Genomic DNA, 24,238 nt, shown 5'->3' on the forward strand with positions numbered 1-24,238 from the left:
GCACTTAACGTTTAACAATTTTTGCACAGTAAGGAAACACACGAAAACATTTTCTAAAAGTATAAAGAAAACACCAAGGTGCTTTACTTGAAAATTACTTAATACTGTATGGGACGAATTTTTTACGTTTTTTCAAATGAATGGTTGCATATTTTCCGTACTTCTTCACCAAAAGGAGAGAATGGAATAAGGCAATTTTTTGTAAAGTTATTGTAAAAATGTTGTAATTTTTAGGAATATCATCACAAAATTAAGATATTCTTTAACGGACAGTTTAGACCAAGGAATATTGAATCTTCAAAAACCGGTAAACAATGAGAAAATATTTAACGCTAAGTTACTGTAACTTTATTAAATTCCAACACATGTACACCAGGTGTGTTGACAGTGATCGTATCTGAGGAACTATTTTATGTTGATTATATGACATTTTATGAAAATCGTAATGAGTAGGATTTACGGCGAGAAAAAAGGTAGCTGTTGAATGAAAAGACGGAGTCTGAAAGGGTCTACAATTTGCTCCAGTGACGATTTGTAGTTTCTGAACGTTTCTTATGGATTCAAAGTTACGATTCCTCTCTTGTACTTACGGAGTGGTAAGGATCTGAGATTTCCATCACAATTGACGTCCATCAGCCCTAATTTTCTGAGGAACTCTAAATAATTTCACGCTTCATTCGCTCTGAATTTGTGGGGCCTGGTAACTGCTTCTCTAGCTTGGGGCGGTATACTTATCGTGACTTAGGTAAAATCACATCAATTCGACGGCTCTTCTGGGAAGGTGATAAATGAAGCTATCGTCTTTCACTCTGGTATGGAAAGAGCTAGAGCTCGCTGTCTTCGGAAGTGGTCTCTATTGTCATAACTGAAGTTGGAATAGGAGCCATAATTGTACTGCCAATTTAATTTTCTTCTCTTCTGTAACACTATTATTTCTGACATTTTATAAAGAAATCAAGCGAGTCGGTTTCGTTTCCTATCTTTCCCTAGTCCTAACTAGCGCTCTGCCTCTAATAACGTCAACTGGTCTTGCGGTTTTCGTGGGAACCGTTCAGGTGTTTGCCTTAAGCGATTTAGTGTTGCAACAGCAAGTCGCATGGAAGTAACAACGCTGCAGGTTAGACTACCTTCTAGCAATGCAGGCTGCAGGTGGCAGCCTAATCGCCAGGCAGACGATAACGTTAGCAATTCGTACGGCCTACGGCAGAGGTCGCAAGCATATCAGAAACTATGTTGCACGGTAGCATCATGTGGAACAAATAGAACGAAGTTTCATATTACTACGCAAAACGGGGTAGCGCTGCGCGACTTGACGGTAGTTCTGTCGGGGCTCACCTACTGAGGAGCATCGACCTGGTCGTTGAAGAAATCTCAACGCATTCTAACGGCGAGTTCGACGGGATGGCAAATCAGGGAAAGCGCAAGACATCGCCACGCCGGGAATAAGATAATCATGTTCACTAATTTCGACTTAGTCTCTAAGTGGGGAATTGGCACATGCCAGGAATATTTGTATAGGGCAGACAACTAATAAAAACTAAAATAGCCTTGAATAATAAAATCTTGCAGAAAGTTATACATTTTAAATATCTAGGATGCGACATCACTTATAACAATGATATGGACGAAAAATTAAATAAATTCACTTTCATATATGGATCACTGCAGAATTAAGCCAGGAAAGAAACCTAGACGAAGTATTATAATACAACAGAAAGAGGAGGAGGATATTAACGTTTAACGTCCCGTCGACAACGAGGTCATTAGAGACGGAGTATAAGGAACTATCTCGGCATTTGCCTGAAGCGATTTTGGGAAATCACGGAAGACCTAAAGCAGGATGGCCGGACGCGGGTATGAACCATCTTCCTCCCGAATGCGAGTCCAGTGTGCTATACAACAGCTGTACAAAACCTGAGCTATGGAAGTGAGACATGAGTGACAACAAGACACTAATAAAGTAGAATACAGGCCCAAGAAATGAGATTCCTAAGAGAGTTGAAGAATGTACAAAGAAAGATCGTAAAAGAAATGAGGCTGTAAGGAAAAATTTAGGAATATATAACGTAAACCAAAATAATAAAGAAAAATCGGAGAAAATGGAAGGAACATGTAACTGAGTGAGTGAAGAAAGTTTCGCGCTAATGGCTCCCAATTATTAATTTATATACGTGAAGTAAAGAAGATGAATAAATCAGTTTTCTACACATCGACATTTCCAGTTATTTCAATAGTTGTGATATTTATCTGTGGGCGTGCCTGATACTGTTTGTTGGGAATAGCGTTCCTGTTGCCACTCACATATCAGCAGCACGTCCGAGGCTGTCGTCAAGGTACAGAAATCACAGCAGTCATCCCGATTGGCAATGAAGTTACAAAATTTAGAGACACCGCCTAAATCCTAAATCTAGATGGGTGAAAGTGGATTTGAAGCCTGGTCCTCCACAAAGTGCAAACTTAAAGAGTCTTCCTACTAGCTTGTACAAGGTATCACAAACCTTTAGATTAATAACTTATAAATAAGTTAAAGGAACGTAAAGTGAGTACTTTGAAAGAAGAAACAGTCAGAAATGAATATGCAATTTTTCGTACTAATTTTGTCCAAATGGAGACAGTAAAATGAATGGAAATAGCCAGCTGAAGCCATGAAGATGAAACTGTCCTTCGAAGTGTACGTTAGCGAACAAAATGTGGTACTTAAGAGACAGTAGGCAAACTTCATTATTTTCCATTTAATTTTCATTTACACAAAGAGCTTACGCAGTATAACAACAATTTAGGTTCATAGCAACTGCTCGAAGTCTCAATGCACGCACTGCAACGTAACTCAATGTCAGATCATTTGGCATCTTTCCTCGCACACGTTGTATAGCTTGCACTGCCACAATGCTCTCCGGACTGTATTCTTCGGTGTGTGCATTTGACGTGACAGATTACGGGTGATTGTCGACGAATCCTCTTCACACGATACAACGGAAACCCTTCAAATTCTACTTCCGAATTTTTTTGTGGAGAACCTTCACCGGCTCTCTGTGACTTGAACGTTAAGTCTCTCTTAAGTTCCTGTCCATAGCAACACGTTTCTCCACCTTAGGATGTCACCTGTTGGCGAAACGTTTCTCTCTGGATTCGTTTGGCTTTCTAACAACTACTTCCCACTGGACCAGCGTGTCTGCAAATTCTTGTAACGAGTTGCTCAATTTTCCATCGTGAGTTGTGAAATGCAAACAGTGGTTAATTTCACCGTGAACATATCACAAACGACGATGTATTTTTTTTTAAAGTGGCACCTCGAAAGCCGGTGCGAAAAGGAGTTATTTCTTACGAGACGTAAGAAGTCTGTAAACACGTACCTCATGTGCATTGTTCATTCCAGACATAGTAGCGTACAAAAAATTATATTCCGAGCATTAATTCCTTAGGTTAAAATTATTTTTATTTGTAATGAGCCACCTGCAGCAATACTATTTTATTATTCCGCTTTGTCCAATGCGTTCCGGAGCTCCATCTCCATTCTCAAAGACAACTTTCACTTTCTTGGCTGTTACATCTGCTTCAGTTAACAACATAGTATTAAAACAGCGAAATTGCAAGGATCCGAATTTTGGGCCTAAAAAATAAAAAAACTGGAGCAATAATGGTGGGAAGAAAAATAAATGAAATTAAGGTAAACTCTCTGGCTTTTTCAGAAGATTTTTCAATACTTTCAAAAAATCTAACAGAAGCAGTAAGTCAAATAAATTGTACGGAAAAAATAGCGAATAGTTTTGTCAGTGGAAAAAACAAAAGTTTATGACAAAAATGAAAACTGTGCCAAAATACATATAGAAGCACAAATGGGTAAGCCGGCCGGAGTGGTTCTAGGCGCTACAGTCTGGAACTGAGCGACCGCTACGGTCGCAGGTTCGAATCCTGCCTCGGGCATGGATGTGTGTGATGTCCTTAGGTTAGTTAGGTTTAATTAGTTCTAAGTTCTAGGCGACTGATGACCTCAGAAGTTAAGTCGCATAGTGCTCAGAGCCATTTGAACAAATGGGTAAAAACAGAGGGACTTAGTAAATTTAAATATCTTAGAGAATCAGCAGAACGTCTTGGAGTCAACAGAATGGACTAGAAAAATCTTCAGTAGATATAATTGTTAATAAAATAGAGAGAGAATTTGGTCTGACAACAAATACGTACACCAAGAAATGAATAAATAGAAAAACGAAAACCTGTACATCAGAGGTAAGACCAGAATGTTGATATTGATTTGAATGCTTAATGATGAATTATAAGCCGGCCATGATTGAATGTACATGAAAAACTTTTAGTGGATGCAATAAAAATTAAGGCAGTAGATAAAAGAGAAGTAACAAGGAGATCTATGAAAATGTGGAGGAAACATCAGAAGTAAAGGCAAAGCGAAGATTAAATCTTTATTGACGACATGGTAACGAAACAAATGTACGTGTACTTCTGGAACAAGAAAACAATAGCTTGGATTACAGAAAAAAGAAAAATACAATAACGAAACAATATAAAAGAATCGAAAATCACAGAAAGAAAACTTTTCAAGAATAAAATACCGTATTTATAAAACTTTCAACGAAGGCAAAATAAGAAATGGGGAACAACATGGACAGGATAAAGGAAAAGACAATATGGGGAAAAATGAAGGAGTTTTGGAAAAATGGAAACAAGAAAGAAGGAAGCGGAGTTGAAGCTGTTACGTTCTCCAAGGTGGTCAATAAGAAGGTAAAAAAATGTATTGTTATTTCATTTGGTCACGAAGTGTTCATCTTCTGCATCTGTGAAAAACTTCCACATTTGCATTTACACTTCAAATAGGACAGCAGAAGCATATTAGTGCAGGCAAAGAGGCAATTACTAGTTAAAAGCATTGTTCGCATATCAAACATAGGCATTAATTCATGAAAGGAATTTCTGATAATCTACACGTGGAGCGAAGAATTGTATGAAAGTGAATCTTGGCCTTTGGGAACACTGAAGAAGAAGAAAAGTGTTTAGGATGTGATGCTAGAAGGACAAAGAAAATTAGATGGGTACTTACGATGAAATATGAGGTGGTTCTCCCCCAAGTCGGCGAGAGAAGTAAATTTAGAAAACACTGACTGAAGAAGTGCCTGGATAGTAGGACATGTGTTGAGACATCGAGGAGAAACTTCCATTCTGCTAGAGGAAGGCAAAGAATTAGAGGAAGACAGACATTGGAATACATCCAACAAGTAATCGAAGACGTTGGGTGTAAGCGACAATCTGAGTTGAGATTGCACAGGACATGATGTAACGGCGGCCCTGTGTACACGTCTCAAAGCAAAATTCCAGATAAATGCGAGCAGGTCATGCACACGGAGGATTGTGCACAAACCTAATTACGGATATAGATAGATCATCCATCCTGGGAATCGAAGATTTCGACGATTTTTGCCTGTTATCGATATCGATATCGATATCGATACCGGCGTCACACATGTCTCCTCGTTCCTGAAAAAAGAGGTCGGACAGTTGGATAACAAGTGAAAAAATTTTTTTTTCGTGTGATATAATTATAAATACCAATTTTCGGATTTTTAAACTTACTTGTACTGTGAAAACTAGCTTCTTGCCAAATCTCATGATCTAGGTCAACGGGAAGAACCCTATAGTTTTTGATCAGAGAGTTTGCATGTGTCAAAATATGTGCCATAAATGGCCGTACCTTTTGACTGAGTTGGCTTATAAGCTTAAAAATTTTTTGCAACATAAAGGGACCGTAGATATAAGTATATGAGAATAGTGGAAGAGAGGGAATCGTTGCTTCTTCGGTACCAGAGTGTCGCTATGGCTGTCCAACTTACGGGATTTGGGCTCGAGTTGCTGACTACTCGAGTCTCCACTCAGGCCTACCACAGCAATCGATTGTCTCGCAGCCATGCGGTGAGAACGGCACCAGCTCCCTCAACGAATGAAACCATCGTTTGTCCTTTTTTTATTGCAACATGCGCACTTGCCATGGAAAACGATAACGAGCAAATTGTGAGAAACTGATATGTATGAGCAAAGTTTTTGCACCCGTTGTACATAAGTTATTGACGGCTAGTATCTTGATTTCAACATACAAACCTGATCCTACAGCGTATGCTGCCTTGCGAGACTGGGATCTGAGCCTGACATGCGAATTAACAACCGTTGCTCTGGTACATCGTTCACCCTAAATAAGGATTTTAGGTCATTGTTCACGCTCATCGCAGCATACACACTATAGGACAAAAAAAAGTCCCACCACGAACGACTTATTCGAATGGGACGGAAATCGGTAGACGTGATGAACATGCACAGAGAAACATATTATTACAATTTCACAAAAAATCGGATGATTTATTCAAGCGAAAGAGCTTCACAAACTAAGAAGTCAATAATGCATCGGTTCACCTCTGGCCCTTATGTAAATAATTATTCGGCTTAGCACTGATTGACATAGTTATTGGATGTCCGTCTCAGGGATATTCTGACAAGTTCTGTCCAACTGGCGGGGGTCAAATCGTCAGAATCCCGAGATGGTTGGAGGGTCCTACCTATAATGGTCCAAACGTTCTCAATAGAGGAGAGATCCAGAGGCCTTCCTGGCCAAAATAAGGTTTGGCAAGCACGAAGACAAGTAGTAAAAACTCTCACCTTGTGCAGGCGGGCATTATCTTGTTGAAATGTATGCTGAAGATGGCTTGCCATGAAGGGCAACAAAACGGTGCTAGAACTTCGTTGACGTACCGCTGTGCTGTAAGGGTGCCACGGATCACAACCAAAGTGGTCCTGCTCTGAAATGAAAAGGAACCACAAATCTTCTGGATATCGAGCCGTGCGGCAGGCGACAGACAGGTTGGTATCCGACCGCTGGTATCCCAGGCATGTCATCGCTGGTCATGAGGTCACATTTCGAAGCTGAAGAAAATTTTACTTCCGTCATTGAGTTCCCAGGCAGAATGTGCACACCATGCAAACGGGCTTGTTGGTGTACACAGGTAAGCTGCACTTCGGGTCGATGATAATCATGAATCCGGGACTCTAAGGGTCTGTCTGATGATTGGTCTTTCCTCACATTCTGTTGTCTCTCTAGGACGACCGGTACCTTCTTGACGCTGTGTGCGGCTATGGTTTACTCATTCCTGCCGACATCGTCGAATTGTGGCATCACTCCTATTCAAATGTCGAGTGACTCGCCGACCACTACAACTGGCTTCTTTGAGCCCATCTATACTCCCCCCCTCAGATGCTGGTATCTGCGTATATTGTTCACCGGCCTGTCTGCGTTGATGTTTTGGTTTGTGGGGCGCTCAACTGCGCGGTCATTAGCGCCTGATGGCCTGTCTGCGAGGCATAGTTACTTTCCAACTGAGTACACGGAACGAAATTCGCATAGACCTTACGCCCTTGTATCGACATGTCCCCTGTTTTCTGTCATTGCCACGTGCGCGGTGAAACTGTAGTGCAGCGTCACACATTCATCCGTCGGCCGCCAAAGTTTACAATTTTTTTGCATTTTGCCGTCGATACTTGTATCAGTATCAATTTTTGACCAATTTGCGTAACTCCTTCGCGATGTGTCTTTTTTTTTGTCTTGGAATGTATTTCATTGGCTCCAATTTCTTTCTCAGAAAAAACGATGCGCTAAGATCCAAGTTTACACGATTCACGGACACTTGGTGCCATGATTTCTCTCCTTGAGGTTAAGGGAGCGGTTGGTAGGACATGTTCTGTGGCGTCAAGGGATCACAAATTTAGCATTGGAGGGCAGCGTGGAGGGTAAAAATCGTAGAGGTAGACCAAGAGATGAATACGCTAAACAGATTCAGAAGGATGTAGGTTGCAGTAGGCACTGGGAGATGAAGAAGCTTGCACAGGATAGAGTAGCATGGAGAGCTGCATCAAACCAGTCTCAGGACTGAAGACGACAACAACAACAGGTTAACTGACGTCTGTGTCGACCGAAAGGGCATCCGTTGACAGAAATGAAATATAGATAAACCAGTAATACTCGCCACCCATCCAACAGCTCTTTACAGAATCGAGCTCCGTCATGTAAACCGTCTGTTTCACGCATCTCAATGTTGGCAGTGAAAATACAGTAAGCGATAAACTTTCTTCCTTTCATTTTTTTGTCGGGGTTGTTAGTGAGAAAAAGATTCGGAAAGGTTTGAAATTACGTGTAGGGTTTGTTCGAAGTTGTTAAGTGGTCTGATACCCGAATACTGGGTGAAGTGCACAGTATGCCTCAAGACATACTTTATAACTTTAATGCTTGATTTATTTAAACGTGTACCGTAAGGCTATACGTCTTAATGAGCAGTTTAAAATAACGTTTTCAATTTTTAAATTCAATCAATAATTACTTGAAGTACTGAAAACCAAATTTCTGTCGCCCCTGGGAGCCGTTAGATAGGCAACGTGCAACTGAAACTGGATGATCCGATGAAAGTTTAGTAATACACAGGATGAGGCAAATAATCGGGTCAGCCTAAAACATATCCGTGATGAACGAATATATCGAGGTGTAGTGTTCGCCAAATTATAGCAGACAATGTGTTAAATTTCCTGACGTTCGCAAGTTCGTAGCAATGACACAGGTTGAATGCGCACAAAGAAGTGTCGGTGTCGAACTTTTCAAAATACGGTAATCGCAAATAACTCGCAGTAGAATCTTGCAACAAACACCACTGACGTTCAAATTTACCCTTCTTTTACTCTGTTAATGTCAATAGGCACCGTCCCAATTAGGAAAGCGTATGCCTGCACTGAAAATACACTACAATGTGTTCATTGGCTAACAGTACGAGCACCTGAGTAACATTCCACTTCTTGAAAACCGCACATCAATAGCACTTTCCATTTCCTCAATATTTGCGGTACAGGTTTAGGTGTTTCACGTATGCGATAAAAATCACTTGAGAACGTAAGGAAATTCGCAATGTCGTCCACCAAAACTTGGCGAAAACCGCACCTCAGTATACTTACTCATTCTCGATACGTTTGGGGTGACCTGTCTTAGCTACATCGCTCTTTAGATAGCACTTTCTCCAAGGCTGAGGACTGCTTGGTTGCCCATCGCAAAAAAAAAACCTTTGTCCTCTTTTCCACTGTCGCCAAAATCCGCACACTGTGCACCTGTTGAGTGACACAAATTACCACTTAGTCATTTCGTCACCTGTAGGTACCACAGTGTGCAGCCACCGTTTTCTGCGTGCAGTAAGTTCATGCCACGTGTCGTAAGCGTGGGCAACTAACCTGGAAGCTGTGCAGAACGGCGACGTTGGCCTCGACGAGCGCCTTGTCCTTCCACAGCGTCACCGGCGTTCGGGTGTCGAGGCCCATCTTCACCGCGAATGTCTGAAACAAACGTGGTCTTTGTCAGAAACGCTGTAAAATGGAATGGCTACCAAGCCAAGCGGATTTGACACAAATACCTGAGAAAATTAAGTTGTGCTCTACATCACGTGCCAAAAATTCTCGGAACTTCGATCAGGCGGTCGTTATGGAATTTATGAGTGAAAGTTTCGGGACTAGTACATCGGGTGGACAAATACGTCGTCTTACGTTGCAAGAGGTGTTTGGCAGCTTGTACAGAGGCAACCCTAAAACACACCGTCTAAAACACAAATCCGTGTTTCTATCCTATTCATAAGTGATTAGTAAACAACCTGTTTCCCGGACAAACTCTGGATGGGGTTTGTAGAAGTACCATAACAGAATGTTACCGTGGGCATTTGTTTATTAGTCGCACATTTTTCGAGGCTTCAAGTTTCCACTGTCGTAGAACCTAAGATTTTTTTATGACACTTACCGATATTTTCACGTCATACGTATGAAGAATGACAAATTAGACGGCGGTTCGTGAGAATATAGCACCTCCAATCTGTTCACGTGTGGAAGAACGCGTCGACTTGACGAGTACCTTACGGTGTCGCTAGTTACATATTTGCGTGAATTTATATTCAGATTGCCCTGTACTTAGCAATTATCTTTAGATGTTTAGCAATGGACAGGAGCTGTGTACGACCTATAAATCATTCATTCATATATTGATGCGTTACCGAAGGGTTTTCAGATCGCAGAAGAAGTTAAAGAAAGAAGTGAAGAGGTGTTGGTGAGAAGATGCAAAGCAGGAGGTTCACGCGGCTACACTCACTCAAATTCTGCACCGTGAATAACCTAAAGAAAAGAGGTGGCGAGTAGTTCTTTCGGAATATTAAGACGAGAGCAAGAAGGCAGCTACGCATTCAGACCTGTCCCACTGGAGCGTAAAGACTCGTAGCAATTTATTGGAGCTGAGGTACAAACCGACAGCTCTGTACTCCCTGCAGTCGTGGCGACGACGTCATCTGACAATCGTCGGAAGAGGAACCGGGATTTGGCGGCGAGATTAATCTGGGAGACTTATGAATGGAGCCACGGAGCAGTAGTTTCCCCGCACTGCGTTTTGATTCGGGTTTCTTGCGAAAGACTCTCAACCAAACCAAGACAATTCCGAGCTTATTTCATACTAACGATTATAAATTGCAGTATTCGGTACTTTATAGCAAATATACTATGGCATCGTTACTAATACTTGCGTTCGAGTACCCTCGAATCACCAGCTCTCAAGTCAGTGTGCTGTTACATCGTCCTTACTTTGCCCGAAAGTATTTGTCTGTTCTCACACATATTTGTGGTGCATACTGAAAAACTAGGTGAGAACTGTCTCCTTTGCACATTGTATTTTCTCAAATGTGTCGTGTGGGTAACTGTGATGGGCGATCGTGTTTTGTTTTTCCCTGTTTAGGCGTCCTATGGATCGCAAGAAGAACTGTTCTGATTTAATTTCAGGATTTTAAATATTGTTTCATTAAATTAGAGTTGTCGCTTCAGGTCTCCTGTCAACGTTGCTACAGTTTTCTCTTCTGGTTTGCTCAAAAAAATTTTGTTTCTAAAAGCTTCTTTCTCCACCTCTCTCACACAATTTCTCATGTCTTTCGCGCATGTGCAACTGGGATGCCTTTTTTTATTCCGCTTGACAAGTTTGAAAATTCTCTTGCATTCATCCGAATGAGTTGTCCGTAAAGCACATGCCTTCTCTTCTTTTTCTCCTCTGCTGCGTTCTGTTGTTCATTTTTATTATACAGATCTCCATTGCTTCTCTTGGTTTATTTACCGTTTTGTTTCAGTTATCCCTACGTTTGCCGCAGGATGTTCCACTCTCTCACTTTTCCATGTCTTTTATTTCTCCTGTCAGCGAGTGCCAGCCTGGGCTGCGTGTGCGCAACCTGACTGGAGATGAGCCAGCACCTATCGAGACCCTTACAAGAAAAATTTCTGTGATGAACATTTTGGTCAGCTACCAAAATTAGAACTGGATCGCACTTTCGTGTTTGTTACACAACTGTGGGATATCAGTGCGTACACACTCTCCCCTACTTCTCATTAACTCGCTCGTGATCTTACATGAAACAAAGAAATTTTCAGCATCTCCTTTTATATATCAACTGAAGACATAAAGTAAGTGTATCAGTGCACGGTAATTTTTAACAGTATATCATCTTCAGGTTTTAATCTAGACCTCCCCGTGTCACATATATACCGCGTGCTCCTCCTAAGACTAGTCAGGTTTATTTTCTCTTACGTTTCGGCAGTTATTTTGCAATTTCCATTTTGCAGTGTGTATCAGGAGTGAGCTCGAAAAATTACTGCTCATCATGTGTTTCGGCGATGCCCAGTGTCGGCGGTATGCGTCGGCTTGTTTCCCATAACAAGCAAAATGATTGGGTGTGTTCTTTGAAAAAAAAAAAAAAAAAAAAAACAGACGCCTCATATTTATGATACTGCGACCGAGTATACACAAGGTGAAAGTGAATTATCGATCTCAGCCGCATGGGGGCATTGAAATAATTCAATGGCGAGAAGTGGAAATTTGTGCCTGACCGAAACTCGAACCCGGGTTTCCCACGTTACGCGAGCGGTCGTCTTGAGCGCCTCGTCTATCCTAGCACGATTCCCTTTGGACCAGTGTCTCAACTTGTTGCACACACCTTCCGTAGTGCACCCCTCCAACATTCTCATTTCTCGCCTCATTTTAGCTGGATTCCCGAAAGAAGCCAGATTTTGGGTACATCCATCTCGAAGATTTACCATCAATCCAGCTAATATGCGGCGATCAATGGGAATGGTGGACAGGGCGGGGGGGCCGGGGGAGGGGGGGGGGAGGGCACTACGAAAGTGAAGTGGGTTGGATGGGTGTCGTGCTCGGACAGCCTAGGCAGTCTGGATACGAGTCCCGATCTGGCACAAATTTTCGCTTGTCGCCATTGAATTATTCCATGCGGCTGAGTCGGCAATTAACTTTCAGCTTGTGAAAATGATGTTTAAAAGTGAGATTTTACGTGCGCATTCGATCGAGCGGTCCCTACTTAGCCCAATGCAATAGTTGTTTTATCTATATATAAAACACGAAGAATAACTAGTACTTCAACAGGGACTGAGTAGCGCTGCTGCATGGCAATAGCTGATGTACTGGTGATTCTTCGTGTTTTACTGTCTCTTTTAACACACATCGATAAAACGAATATCGCAGTACACTGATTTTGGATCACTCAATCGAATGATCACGTAAAATTCAACTTTTAAAAATTATTTTATTTGTAACAGGAAACAATCGACTTTTTCCGTCGATACTATGCGTCGCTTGAAAGATGTCATCAGCAATATCTCTCTGTGACGGCTCCAGCGACACAATGCAAAACTTAATTTGCAAATATCTGCCGAAATGAGCCTGACGACTCATATGTTATAAATTTAGACCTAAGCCATCTTGATACGGTCGAATCTAGACTGAAAGTAAGATCGTTGTAAACTCCTATATATACTTTACATATTCAGCTAATAAATGAGGTAAAACTGTTCCTCAGAATGAAAATGTCTGACTGTCGTCTAGACAAAACATGTAAGATTGTGAACTGTATGTCCCACGGTTTGATTTGATACTACAAAAACTTCCTCGAAATTCATATTCTTCGACTGAGAGCTAATATGAACAGAAAAAAATTCCCCAACACTCAAAAAATTGTGATCTGTGTTGGCAAACTTTCCATAATTACTTTGAAGTCAGTACCACCATTAGACTTTTTTTTTGTTTGCAGTGTTATATTTACACGATCATGATTTCGGCTTCAAAGTGCCATTATCAAGTGTTCTAAGTGTTATACAGAGCCTAAGATGGCATACTGTGGTATTATCTTAGGCACTGTATAACACTTAGAACACTTGATAATGGCACTTTGAAACTGAAATCATGATCGTGTAAATGGAACACTGCAAATGAAAAAAACAGTTTAAAGGCGGTACTGACTTTAGAGAAATATATTATGACTGTGGCCACACATTATGAAAAATTTCCATAATTTCGTCACTTTAGTTACAGTGGACACGCTACTCCGAATCCATAGACGGTTGTAGACCAGAAATTACACGAACGCCAAAACGAGGTTACTAGTAATATTGGAATATCAATTATTTTTTATTCCACCGCAATGAGAACTTTCATACCAACAACTCCAACATTCACAGACTAAAGATATTTTGAGAGAAGGAAGCTTGCTTGCTTTTCGTCTGACGACTACAGATACGACAGTGCTTTGCACATTTCAGAATAATTTAGTTTTACGTAGGTTAATGACGACGTGAAGTCCATGAATAAAAGGAAGCTGGCAAATCTCTCACACACTTGTGATGTCACGTTCTCTTCTTCAAGTGCTACACTATTTTACACCGATATTAAAACACACTGGAAACTGATGTCGTAATAACCACTTAAACAGTTCGACGATATGTGGTACACGGTATAAAAATTAACCGTTCGCAGTTTTACTCGTGGTATAAAACATTATGGCTGTTTTCGTCATTGTGGTGCTTGCCGAGACAGTATATTTTACGTGCAAGGGGTAATTAAAAGATCCTACCTCTAACTTATCGCGATACTGAAAAAAGCTCCATAAAAATACACACGCGCTAAAGATTTTCCACCTCATTCATATTTCACGGCCTGCCATTCTTGAGCACGGCGTAAATTTTACTTTATCGTTGAGCCAGTGGTCGGAAGCGGTATTTTATCTTAGCAGAAGCGAGGGATCGGGAAGAAAGGGGCTTTTTACAGCGGCAAAATGTCGGTGATACATGGCTGTGACGCGCTCCGCCACTAAATATCCGCTAACACTGTGTCACCGATACATTACATATCTCTTCACTTTTTGAACAGTACTCCTTCAGGAAAGTAGCCGCATCGTCTTTTGATAAACCTCTTAACATTTCCTGGGTGGTCGAAACAGGCCGAAGCAGACACAGAGGGATAGAGAAACAATTAAAATCGCTCAAAAGAGGAAAGGCCTCTGGACCTGATGGGATACCAGTTCAATTTTACACAGAATACGCGAAGGAACTTGCTCCCCTTCTTGCAGCGGTGTACCGTAGGTCTCTAGAAGAGCGTAGCGTTCCAAAGGATTGGAAAAGGGCACAGGTCATCCCCGTTTTCAAGAAGGGACGTCGAGCAGATGTGCAGAACTATAGACCTATATCTCTAACGTCGATCAGTTGTAGAATTTTGGAACACGTATTGTGTTCGAGTTTAATGACTTTTCTGGAGACTAGAAATCTACTCTGTAGGAATCAGCATGGGTTTCGAAAAAGACCGTATGTGAAACCCAGCTCGCGCTATTCGTCCACGAGACTCAGAGGGCCATAGATACGGGTTCACAGGTAGATGCCGTGTTTCTTGACTTCCGCAAGGCGTTCGATACAGTTCCCCACAGTCGTTTAATGAACAAAGTAAGAGCATATGGAGTATCAGACCAATTGTGTGATTGGATTGAGGAGTTCCTAGATAACAGGACGCAGCATGTCATTCTCAATGGAGAGAAGTCTTCCGAAGTAAGAGTGATTTCAGGTGTGCCGCAGGGGAGTGTCATAGGACCGTTGCTATTCACAATATACATAAATGACCTTGTGGATGACATCGGAAGTTCACTGAGGCTTTTTGCGGATGATGCTGTGGTGTATCGAGAGGTTGTAACAATGGAAAATTGTACTGAAATGCAGGAGGATCTGCAGCGAATTGACGCATGGTGCAGGGAATGGCTATTGAATCTCAATGTAGACAAGTGTAATGTGCTGCGAATACACAGAAAGATAGATCCTTTATCATTTAGCTACAAAATAGCAGGTCAGCAACTGAAAGCAGTTAATACCATGAATTATCTGGGAGTACGCATTAGGAGTGATTTAAAATGGAATGATCATATAATGTTGATCGTCGGTAAAGCAAATGCCAGACTGAGATTCATTGGAAGAATCCTAAGGAAATGCAATCCGAAAACAAAGGAAGTAGGTTACGGTACACTTGTTCGCCCACTGCTTGAATACCGTTCAGCAGTGTGGGATCCGTACCAGATAGGGTTGATAGAAGATATGGAGAAGATCCAATGGAGAGCAGCGCGCTTCGTTACAGGATCATTTAGTAATCGCGAAAGCGTTACGGAGATGATAGATAAACTCCAGTGGAAGGCTCTGCAGGAGAGACACTCAGTAGCTCGGTACGGGCTTTTGTCAAAGTTTCGAGAACATACCTTCACCGAAGAGTCGAGCAGTATATTGCTCCCTCCTACGTATATCTCGCGAAGAGACCATGAGGATAAAATCAGAGAGATTAGAGCCCACACAGAGGCATACCGACAATCCTTCTTTCCACGAACAATACGAGAATGGAATAGAAGGGAGAACCGATAGAGGTACTCAAGGTACCCTCCGCCACACACCGTCAGGTGGCTTGCGGAGTATGGATGTAGATGTAGATGTAGATGTAGCATTGAAAGAGATATGTCGGAATCCCTTTAACAGAGTCCTCAATGTGCTGTGAGCTGTCAGAAAAAAATGTCGGTGGAAAGGACCATATTATGTGGCATCCCAGACCCTCAACTGTTTCAACTATAATTCAAAATTATTGTACATTCCTTGAAACAAACGACGCATGCCAAGAGCGAATTACCTGAAGGTGCCTTTGAAAAATATGGTGCATGACAGCCCGTGGTTGTATCAAGAAGACTGAAACGAAAAGTTATAAGCATTACTGGCCCTATTACATATCTTAGAAGATTGCAAGAAGAAAGGCAAAGCTGCGTTTACAGTATTTCTAGATTTAGAGAAATATTACGGCAACGTTGATTGGACTACTGTCTTTGAAATTTTGAAAGTAACAGGGATAAAATACGGGGAAAGAAAGGTAATTGATAACTGGTAAACAAACCAGAAAACAGTTACAAGAATCGTTGAATATGAAAGGGAACCAGCTGTAAACAAGGAAGTGAGACAGGTTTGTAGCCTGTCCCCAATGTTATTTGGTGTGTACATTGAGCAAGCACTAGAGGAAACCAAGGAGAAATTTGGAAAAGGAATTAATGTTCAGGGAGAGGAAATATGAACTTTGCGGTTTGCACATTACATTGTAGTTCTGTCAGAGACGGTGAAGGATTCTGAGGAGCAGCTGAGTGTAACGGATAGTGCCTTAAAAGAATTATAAGATGAATATCAATAAAAGTAAAACAATGTAGTCTAATAAAATCAGGCGATACTGAAGGAATTACGTTAGTCAATGAAACATTAAGAGCTGCAGACGACCTTCGCTATTTGGGGAGAAAAATAAGTGAAGTTGAGAGGACATAAAATGCAGGCCGGCAGTAGCAACAGAAGAATTTCTGAAAAAGAAGGGATTTATTAACATCGAATATGAAGTATTACGGAGTCATTTCTGAAGGTATTTGTACGAAGTTTAGCTTTGTATAGAAGTAAAACGTGAACGATAATCAGTTCAGACAGCAAATGAAAAGAAGGTTTTGAAATTTGGTGCCGGAAGAGAATTCAGAATGTTAGATGGATAGATCGAATAACTAAATAGGTGGTACTTAACTGAATTCGTGATGACAGATATTTCTGGTGCAACATTAGTAAAAAAAAAAAAAAAAAACGTAGTCTGTTGACTGGTCACATCGTGAGGCATCAATTTGGTAATGAAGCCAAGAGTGGGGGATAAAAATGTAGAGGGAAGCGTAGGTATAAATAAAGTAGGCTAAGCAGTTGAATTGAATGTCGGTTGCAGTAGTTATTGAGACATGAAGAGACTTGGCAGTATACACAAGCACTGAGAGCAGCAGGAAACCGATCTGCGGACTGAAGACCACAGCAACAACGAAAACAATAAAAGTATAAAGAAATTCGACATTAAAAATTCTTCACAAATTCCCATCACAATATTACAAGTTCTAAATTTATATGTACTGTGCGCTATGTAACATAATTCTACAAATATCATTCAGTTGTCAATTAGAAACAATGATAACTTCACGGATCCTTAATTACTTCCTTCTACTTCAAACTATTTTTTCTCAGGCAAATATTTGCAAATGCTAACAGCAATGCTAATTTTTAAAAAATAACATTTTGAGAAATATGACAAGATGTTTTGATCGTCGTATTACGCAGGGATTCGAACGATTATTCAAGTTGGTGTGTAGAATCTATGAGACTGGTGACATACCATCAGACTTTTGGAATAACATCATCCACACAATTTCGAAGATAACAACGGCTAATAAGAGCTAGAAATATCGTACAATCAGCTTAACAGCTCATGCTGACAAGAACAATATACAGAAGAAAGAAAAAGGAAATTGACGATCTGCTGGATCACGATTATTTGCCTTTAGAAAGGTGAAGGCATAAGAGAGGCTGTCCTGACCTTGCACTTGATAATGAAAGCAAGACTGAAAAAAAAAATCAAGAGACATTCATTGAATTTGTCAACGTGGAGAGGGCGCTCGACAATGTAAAATGATGGAAGGTGTTCGAAATTATTAGACAAATAGAGAAAAAAGTGTAATTTACAATACGTGCAGGAACCAAGAGGTAATAATTACACTGGAAGACCAAGAACGAAGTTCTCGAATTATGTAACGGGAGTAGGATTCGTTTTGAATAGGAAATTAGGACAGGGAGTGAGTTACAGTTCAGTGATAGGGTTGTTGTCATCCGAGTCGACAGCAAACCAATACCGATAACGATAGTTCAGATACACATGCGCACGTCACAGGCCGAAGATGAAGAGAGAAGGAAAGTATATGAGGTTATTCAAAGCGTAATACAGTACGTAAAGGCAGATGAAAATTTAATATTCACAGGAACTGGAACATGATTTTAGGGGAAGAAGAAAGGGTTACAGTTGAATACGGGCTTGGAACTGGCAATGAAAGAGGAGAAAGACTAACTGAATTCTGCAATAAATTTCATCTAGTAATAGCGTATACTCTCTTCAAGAATCAGAGGAGGAGGAATATATTTGGAAGAGGCCGGGAGATATGGGAAGATTTCCGTTAGCATGGTCAGGCAGAGATTCCGCAGTCAGTTACTGGATTGTAAGGCACACCTAGAAGACTCAGATCACAATTTAGTAGAAACGAAGAATGCGCTGAGGTTTAAGAGACTAGCCATGAAAAATCAATGTCCGAGGAAGTGGCATACCGAAGTGCTAAGGAATGAGGAGATACGGTTGAAGTACGCTGAGGCTATAGATACTGCGATAGGAATAGCTTAGTAGGCAGTTCAGTTGAAGAGGAACGGACGTCTCAAAAAAGGCAGTCAAAGAAGTCGGAAAGAAAAACATAGGCACAAAGATGGTAACTGAAGAAACTGTGGGTCACAGAAAAAATGTACTTTAGCTGATCGATGAACAACGGAAGTACAAAAACGTTCGGGAAAATAGAAGAATACGGAAATGCAAGTCAGTTAGGGATGCAATAAATACGAAGTGGAGAGAAGCTAAGTCGAAATGGCTGCAGGAGAAATGTGAGTCGAAAAAGAAATGATTGTCAGAAGGACTGACTCAGCATACAGGGAAGTCAAAACACCTTTGCTGGAAGTAAAAGCAAGGGCGGTAATTTAAATACTGCAAAGGGAATAGCACTGTAAAATGCAGAGGAGAGAGCGGATACGTGGAAAGAATACACTGAACGCCTCTGTGAGGATAAGACTTGTCTGATGTCATGATAGGAGAAAATACAGGAGTAGACAGAGAAGAGACGGAGGATCTAGTATTAGAATCAGAATTTTAAAGTGCTTTGGGAGACTTACGATCAAATAAGGATGAAGGGATACGTAACATTCCATTAAAATTTGTAAAATCATTGGGGAAGTGGCAACAAAACGACTAGTCACGTTAGTATGTAGAATGTATGAGTCTGACGACATGACCATATGACTTGTGGAAAAATATCATCCACACAATCCCTAAGACAGCAAGAGCCGACAAGTGCGAGAATTCTCGGACAATGAGCTTAACAGCTCATGATTCCAAGAAAACAATAATAACGAAAGGAAAAGAAAACTGATGATGTGTTAGATGACTATCAGTTTTGCTTTAGGAAAGGTAAAGGAACTAGCGAGGCAATTCTGACGTTGCGCTTGATAATGGAAACGAGAATGAAGAAATATCAAGACACTTCCAAAGGGTTGGTCGACCTGGATAAAGCGTTCGATAATGTAAATTGGTGCAAGATGTTCGAAATTCTGAGAAAAGTAGGGGTAAGCTATAGGGAAAACGCTAATATGCAACTTTACAAAGAACAAGAGGGAACAGTAAGAGTGGGGGACGAAGAACGAAGTGCTCGGATTAAAAAGGGTCTAAGACATGGATGTAGTGTTTCGCCCCTGCTGCTCAATATATACATTGAAGAAGTAATGACAGAAATAAATATTCAAGAGTGGAATTAAAATTCAAGGTTAAAGGATATCAATGATAAGATTCGTTGATGATATTGCTATTGTCAGTGAAGGTGAGAGGAGGTACAGGATCTGCTGCTAATATCTGAGTACAGAATATGGAATGAGAGTAAAGCGAAGAAAGACGAAAGGATTAAGGAGTAACGGAAATAATGAGAAAAGCGAGAAACTTAACATCAGGATTGGTGATGGCGAAGAAGACGAAGTTAAGGAATTATGCTACCTAGGCTACAAATTAACCCATGACGCTCGGAACAAGGAGGGCATCAAAAGCAGACTAATACTGGCAAAAAGGGATTTCCTGGCCAATAAAAGTCTGTAATTTGAGGAAGAAATTTCTGAGAATGTACATTTGCAGCACAGCATTGTATGGTAGTGAATCATGGACTGTGGGAAATTCAGAACAGCAGAGAATTGAAGCATTTGAGATGTGGTGCTACAGAAGGTAATTGAAAATTTGGTGGACTCATACGCAAGGAATGAGGAGGTTATCCGCGGAATTGGCGAAAAAAGGAACATACGAAAAATACTGACAACAAAACTCGACACGAAGCTAGAACAAATGTTAAGACATTAGGAATAACTTCCACGGCACTAGAGGGAGCTGCAGAGGTTAAAAACTGTAGAGGTAGACAGAGACTGAAATACATCCAAAAAAAGCTGAGGACGCTGGGTTCAAGAGATACTCTGAGATGAAAAGGTTGGCACACAATACGATTTTGTGGCGGGCTGCATCAGACCGATCAGAAGACTGATGACTAAAGAAAAAAGAAGAAAGAATTACTAAAAGTCAGATGCGCATCGGGTCGATTTATGGTGCATGCAGTGTAGCGTTCTGTTTAGTGTTAAGCGTAGCGAGGTGGCATGCGCAGATCATCGATTCAAACCCAACTACCAGTAATTATCTGTTGTTTCATATTTATCATTTCTTGAAGGTTCTTAAAATATCTTGTACCTGAATGGTCATATCTAAAAGCGACTGTGCTGCAGGTAGCAAATGAGGAATATGTCCTGCCGACAGGAACATGTATCAGTGTCAGATTACAGTCCTTCGAATTTGTCGTTTTAACAAAACGTAGCCATGGTATTCTCAGATGGAATATCTTACATTACAAGAAATCATAGACTGTGGTAAAGCGAAGTTCCTTACTGGCAAAGCTGTTCCAACAGGTTCACATAACAAAAAACTCTCTGGGCGGTAGTTTATTCTTTGAGGTGTTACGCCGCCATCATTAAGGGCCGGCCGGAGTGGCCGCGCGGTTCTAGGCGCTACAGTCTAGAGCAGAGCGACCGCTCCGGTCGCAGGTTCGAATCCTGCCTCGGGCATGGATGTGTGTGATGTCCTTAGGTTAGTTAGGTTTAATTAGTTCTGAGTTCTAGTTGACTGATGGCCTCAGAAGTTAAGTCGCATAGTGCTCAGAGCCATTTGAACCATCATTGAGGCGAGTTCGTCACCAATCGGGTTGTACAGTTATGCTATGAAGATGTTGTAAACGCAGTCAATAAAATTCTTTTGGGTTTGAGGCCGCTTTGCCAACTATAAAATTCCGACGTTTCGGTGACTATTTCAAGGCTCCTTCCTCAGAGTGTATTGCAATTAGTGATACACCTTGAGGAAGGCGTCTTGCAATAGCCGCCGAAACGTCGGAATTTTATAGTTGACAATGCGGCCTCAAACGCAGAAGACTTTTATTGACTATGAAGCTTCTCTCGATTGTAAAAAGCTACTCAGACTCGTGTAATTTTCATGCCAGTGACAATCATTATGAATAGCAAGGAGAATTTGGGATCACAGACGGTCAGGAGCAACCACAACGTATACCTAAGTACACGTGTACAGGCACAGCTGAACTAGTCCAGGAAGGGCACTTGTATGTCATCGAGGAATAATCGCGCTCCTCTATCACTACGGACAACGCAAGGGAAGAAGCTAGTATGGAAATGCTAACAGGATCTGACCTGACCAGTGAATAACGATGGTGAGGAATAGCTGTTTTCAGTCAATTTTGGGATGTTTGCAGATCACGAGAAGAGATTGATCAAGAAGCCAATTATACATTGAAGAGCCAAACAAACTGGAACACCTGCCTAATATCGTGTAGGCACTCAGCGTGCACGCAGAAGTGCCGCAGCACGAAGTGGCATGCACTCGACTAATGTCTGAAGTAGTTCTGGAGGGACTAACAACATGAATCCTAAACGGGTGTCCATAAACCCGTAAGAGTACAAGAAGGTGGAGATCTCTTCTGAACAGCACGTTGCAAGGCATCGCAGATATGCTCAATAATGTTCCTGTTTGGGGAGTTTGGTGGCCAGCGGTAGTGTCTAAACTCAGAAGAGTGTTCCTGGAGCCACTGTAGCAATTGTGGACGTGTGGGGTGTCGCATTGTCCTGCTGGAATTACTCAAGCGCGTCGGAATGCCAAATGGACATGAACGGATGCAGGTGATCAGGCAGGATGCTTATGTACGTGTCACCTGTCAGAATTGTATCTAGACGTATCAGGAGTTCCATATCCCTCCAGGCCCCTGCTGACATGCATGGTTTATGGATTCATGAGACTGTCTCCATTACCGTACACGTCCATCCTTCATAGCTCCTGATGATCTCTATGAATTCATTTATTTTGCTTGGACTGTGTAACGGTACAGCCACCTTCGAACATAGGATGGACAGCCTGCTTCACATTAGATGAACGACGTAGCTTTGCCGTCTAGGTGACGCTGTTTTTTGAAGACATTTGAAGAGCATCTAAGCCATGCGACAACCGTATTGAAGTGTGTTCAGATTGCAGGTCAACACCTAAATGTAAAAAAGTGTTCTTCATCACAAGAAAAATCTTGGGGCACGGAGTCTGTCCCGATTAATAAAAATAAAATAAAAAATAAGAACAGTCACAGATTTTTCGATAATCCGACACATTTATTCACGATGTGTGAAGGTTTCTCGAAATATGCTCATATTGCAGGAAATTCATAAAGGACTTCTGTACCAAGGCACATCCCTTACAAGAAATACTGCAGGAAGGCGCCAAATTTTCCTGGAATGAGGCGCAAAAGACATCTTTCTTGGAGGCGCTAACATCTTCTCCAGTCTTAGCACCGTATGACGAAAAATGCGGAGACCGGACTTCACACCTATGCTAGCGGTTTTGGGGTAGGGCAGTTCTAATACAAAATCAGGAAAGCGTATGCTACCAGAGGACTCTTCACATCAGAGAAAAACACAAATGAGAAGGCGTCCCTTGCAGTTGTTTGGGCTATCAGTAAATTCCGCCATATTTATTTGGCAACCCAGTGTGATGGATCACCATTCTCTATGCTGGCTGACTAGCCCGAAAGGTCCGTCACGTTAACTGACGAGATGGGCACTGGGACTTCAGTATGACGTCACGGACACAAAAACAAGGACGCTGAGCGCCTTTCAAGGAACCGTTTGGGAGAAAACAGCAGCGTGGACGAAATCTCAGTCTTCACTGCACTAAGTGACATTGATAAAAACCATAGAAGCCTTGAAGACAGGAGGATTCCATTTAATAAATGAAACATTGTGTAAGAGAAACTACGATCCGATGGTTGCTCGTCATCCCAGCTCATCTGCGGCTAGCGATCCTCGAGTATTTTCATGACATTCCAACATTGGTCACATGGGATTTGTGAAAACTTTAGACTAGCCATGTCTCTACAGTTCCGTAAGACAGTGTGTGAGCCACATTAAGGAATGCCAAGAACGCCAAAGACGGATGCATGTGTCACAGTTACCACTGCGACATCTGGTACCAATTCCGGCAGCAATGGCGCTATTCTAAAGAATTGGAAAGCCGACTCCTTAAGTTCTGAAAATTGCTAAGTTCTTTCTTTGTAGATGACATTAATTTTTAACTTTGATCGCGGAAATTTTTTCCAGTCGAGACTAGTATCGGAGGTAATTTCACGTCGTGGTATCTACCACAGGATGACAATTGTCTACGATCCACAGACGAATGGTCTAGTAAGACACTTTCATAAGAGACATTGGCAGATATGTTCTCAATGTATGTCGATATTGAGCAGAAAGATTGGGAAGCAATACTGCCCGTGGTGACCTTTGCATACAGCGCAGCGAACCTATACACTACAGGCTTCACACTGTTGTTACTGCTCCACGGTCGCGAAGCCGCAATGACAGTGGATACAGTTCATGTCTAAGGTTATTCCATTCCTTTCTGTTTTTGACAATTCTTCTCCAAAAAGCAAGCGTTCACAGGTATTCTTTTCCTCCATCAGCGTATATCTTCACAGAGGTCTTCACTGTCCTTAGCTCATTAAGAATTCTAACCACATGCCCAATACACATTCCACGAAACACCATTTTACCTGCCCAGCAATGTTAGGCTGCTTGTACATATAATTTAGCTGTGCACCGTCGAGAAATC

General features: G+C 41.4%; 1 protein-coding gene across 1 annotated transcript in view; it reads right to left on the reverse strand.

Annotated features, from left to right (window-relative positions):
* LOC126467134 (nitric oxide synthase, salivary gland) overlaps positions 1-24,238 on the reverse strand; it is a 719,566-nt gene that overhangs the window by 165,470 nt on the left and 529,858 nt on the right. Inside the window, exon 8 of the mRNA XM_050096439.1 lies at positions 9,262-9,363. Coding sequence (XP_049952396.1) covers positions 9,262-9,363 — 102 coding nt within the window. The remainder of the gene's footprint in view (positions 1-9,261; positions 9,364-24,238) is intronic.

Source organism: Schistocerca serialis, chromosome 1 (genome assembly GCF_023864345.2).
Source record: "Schistocerca serialis cubense isolate TAMUIC-IGC-003099 chromosome 1, iqSchSeri2.2, whole genome shotgun sequence".
NCBI classification, from domain to species: Eukaryota; Metazoa; Arthropoda; class Insecta; order Orthoptera; family Acrididae; genus Schistocerca; species Schistocerca serialis.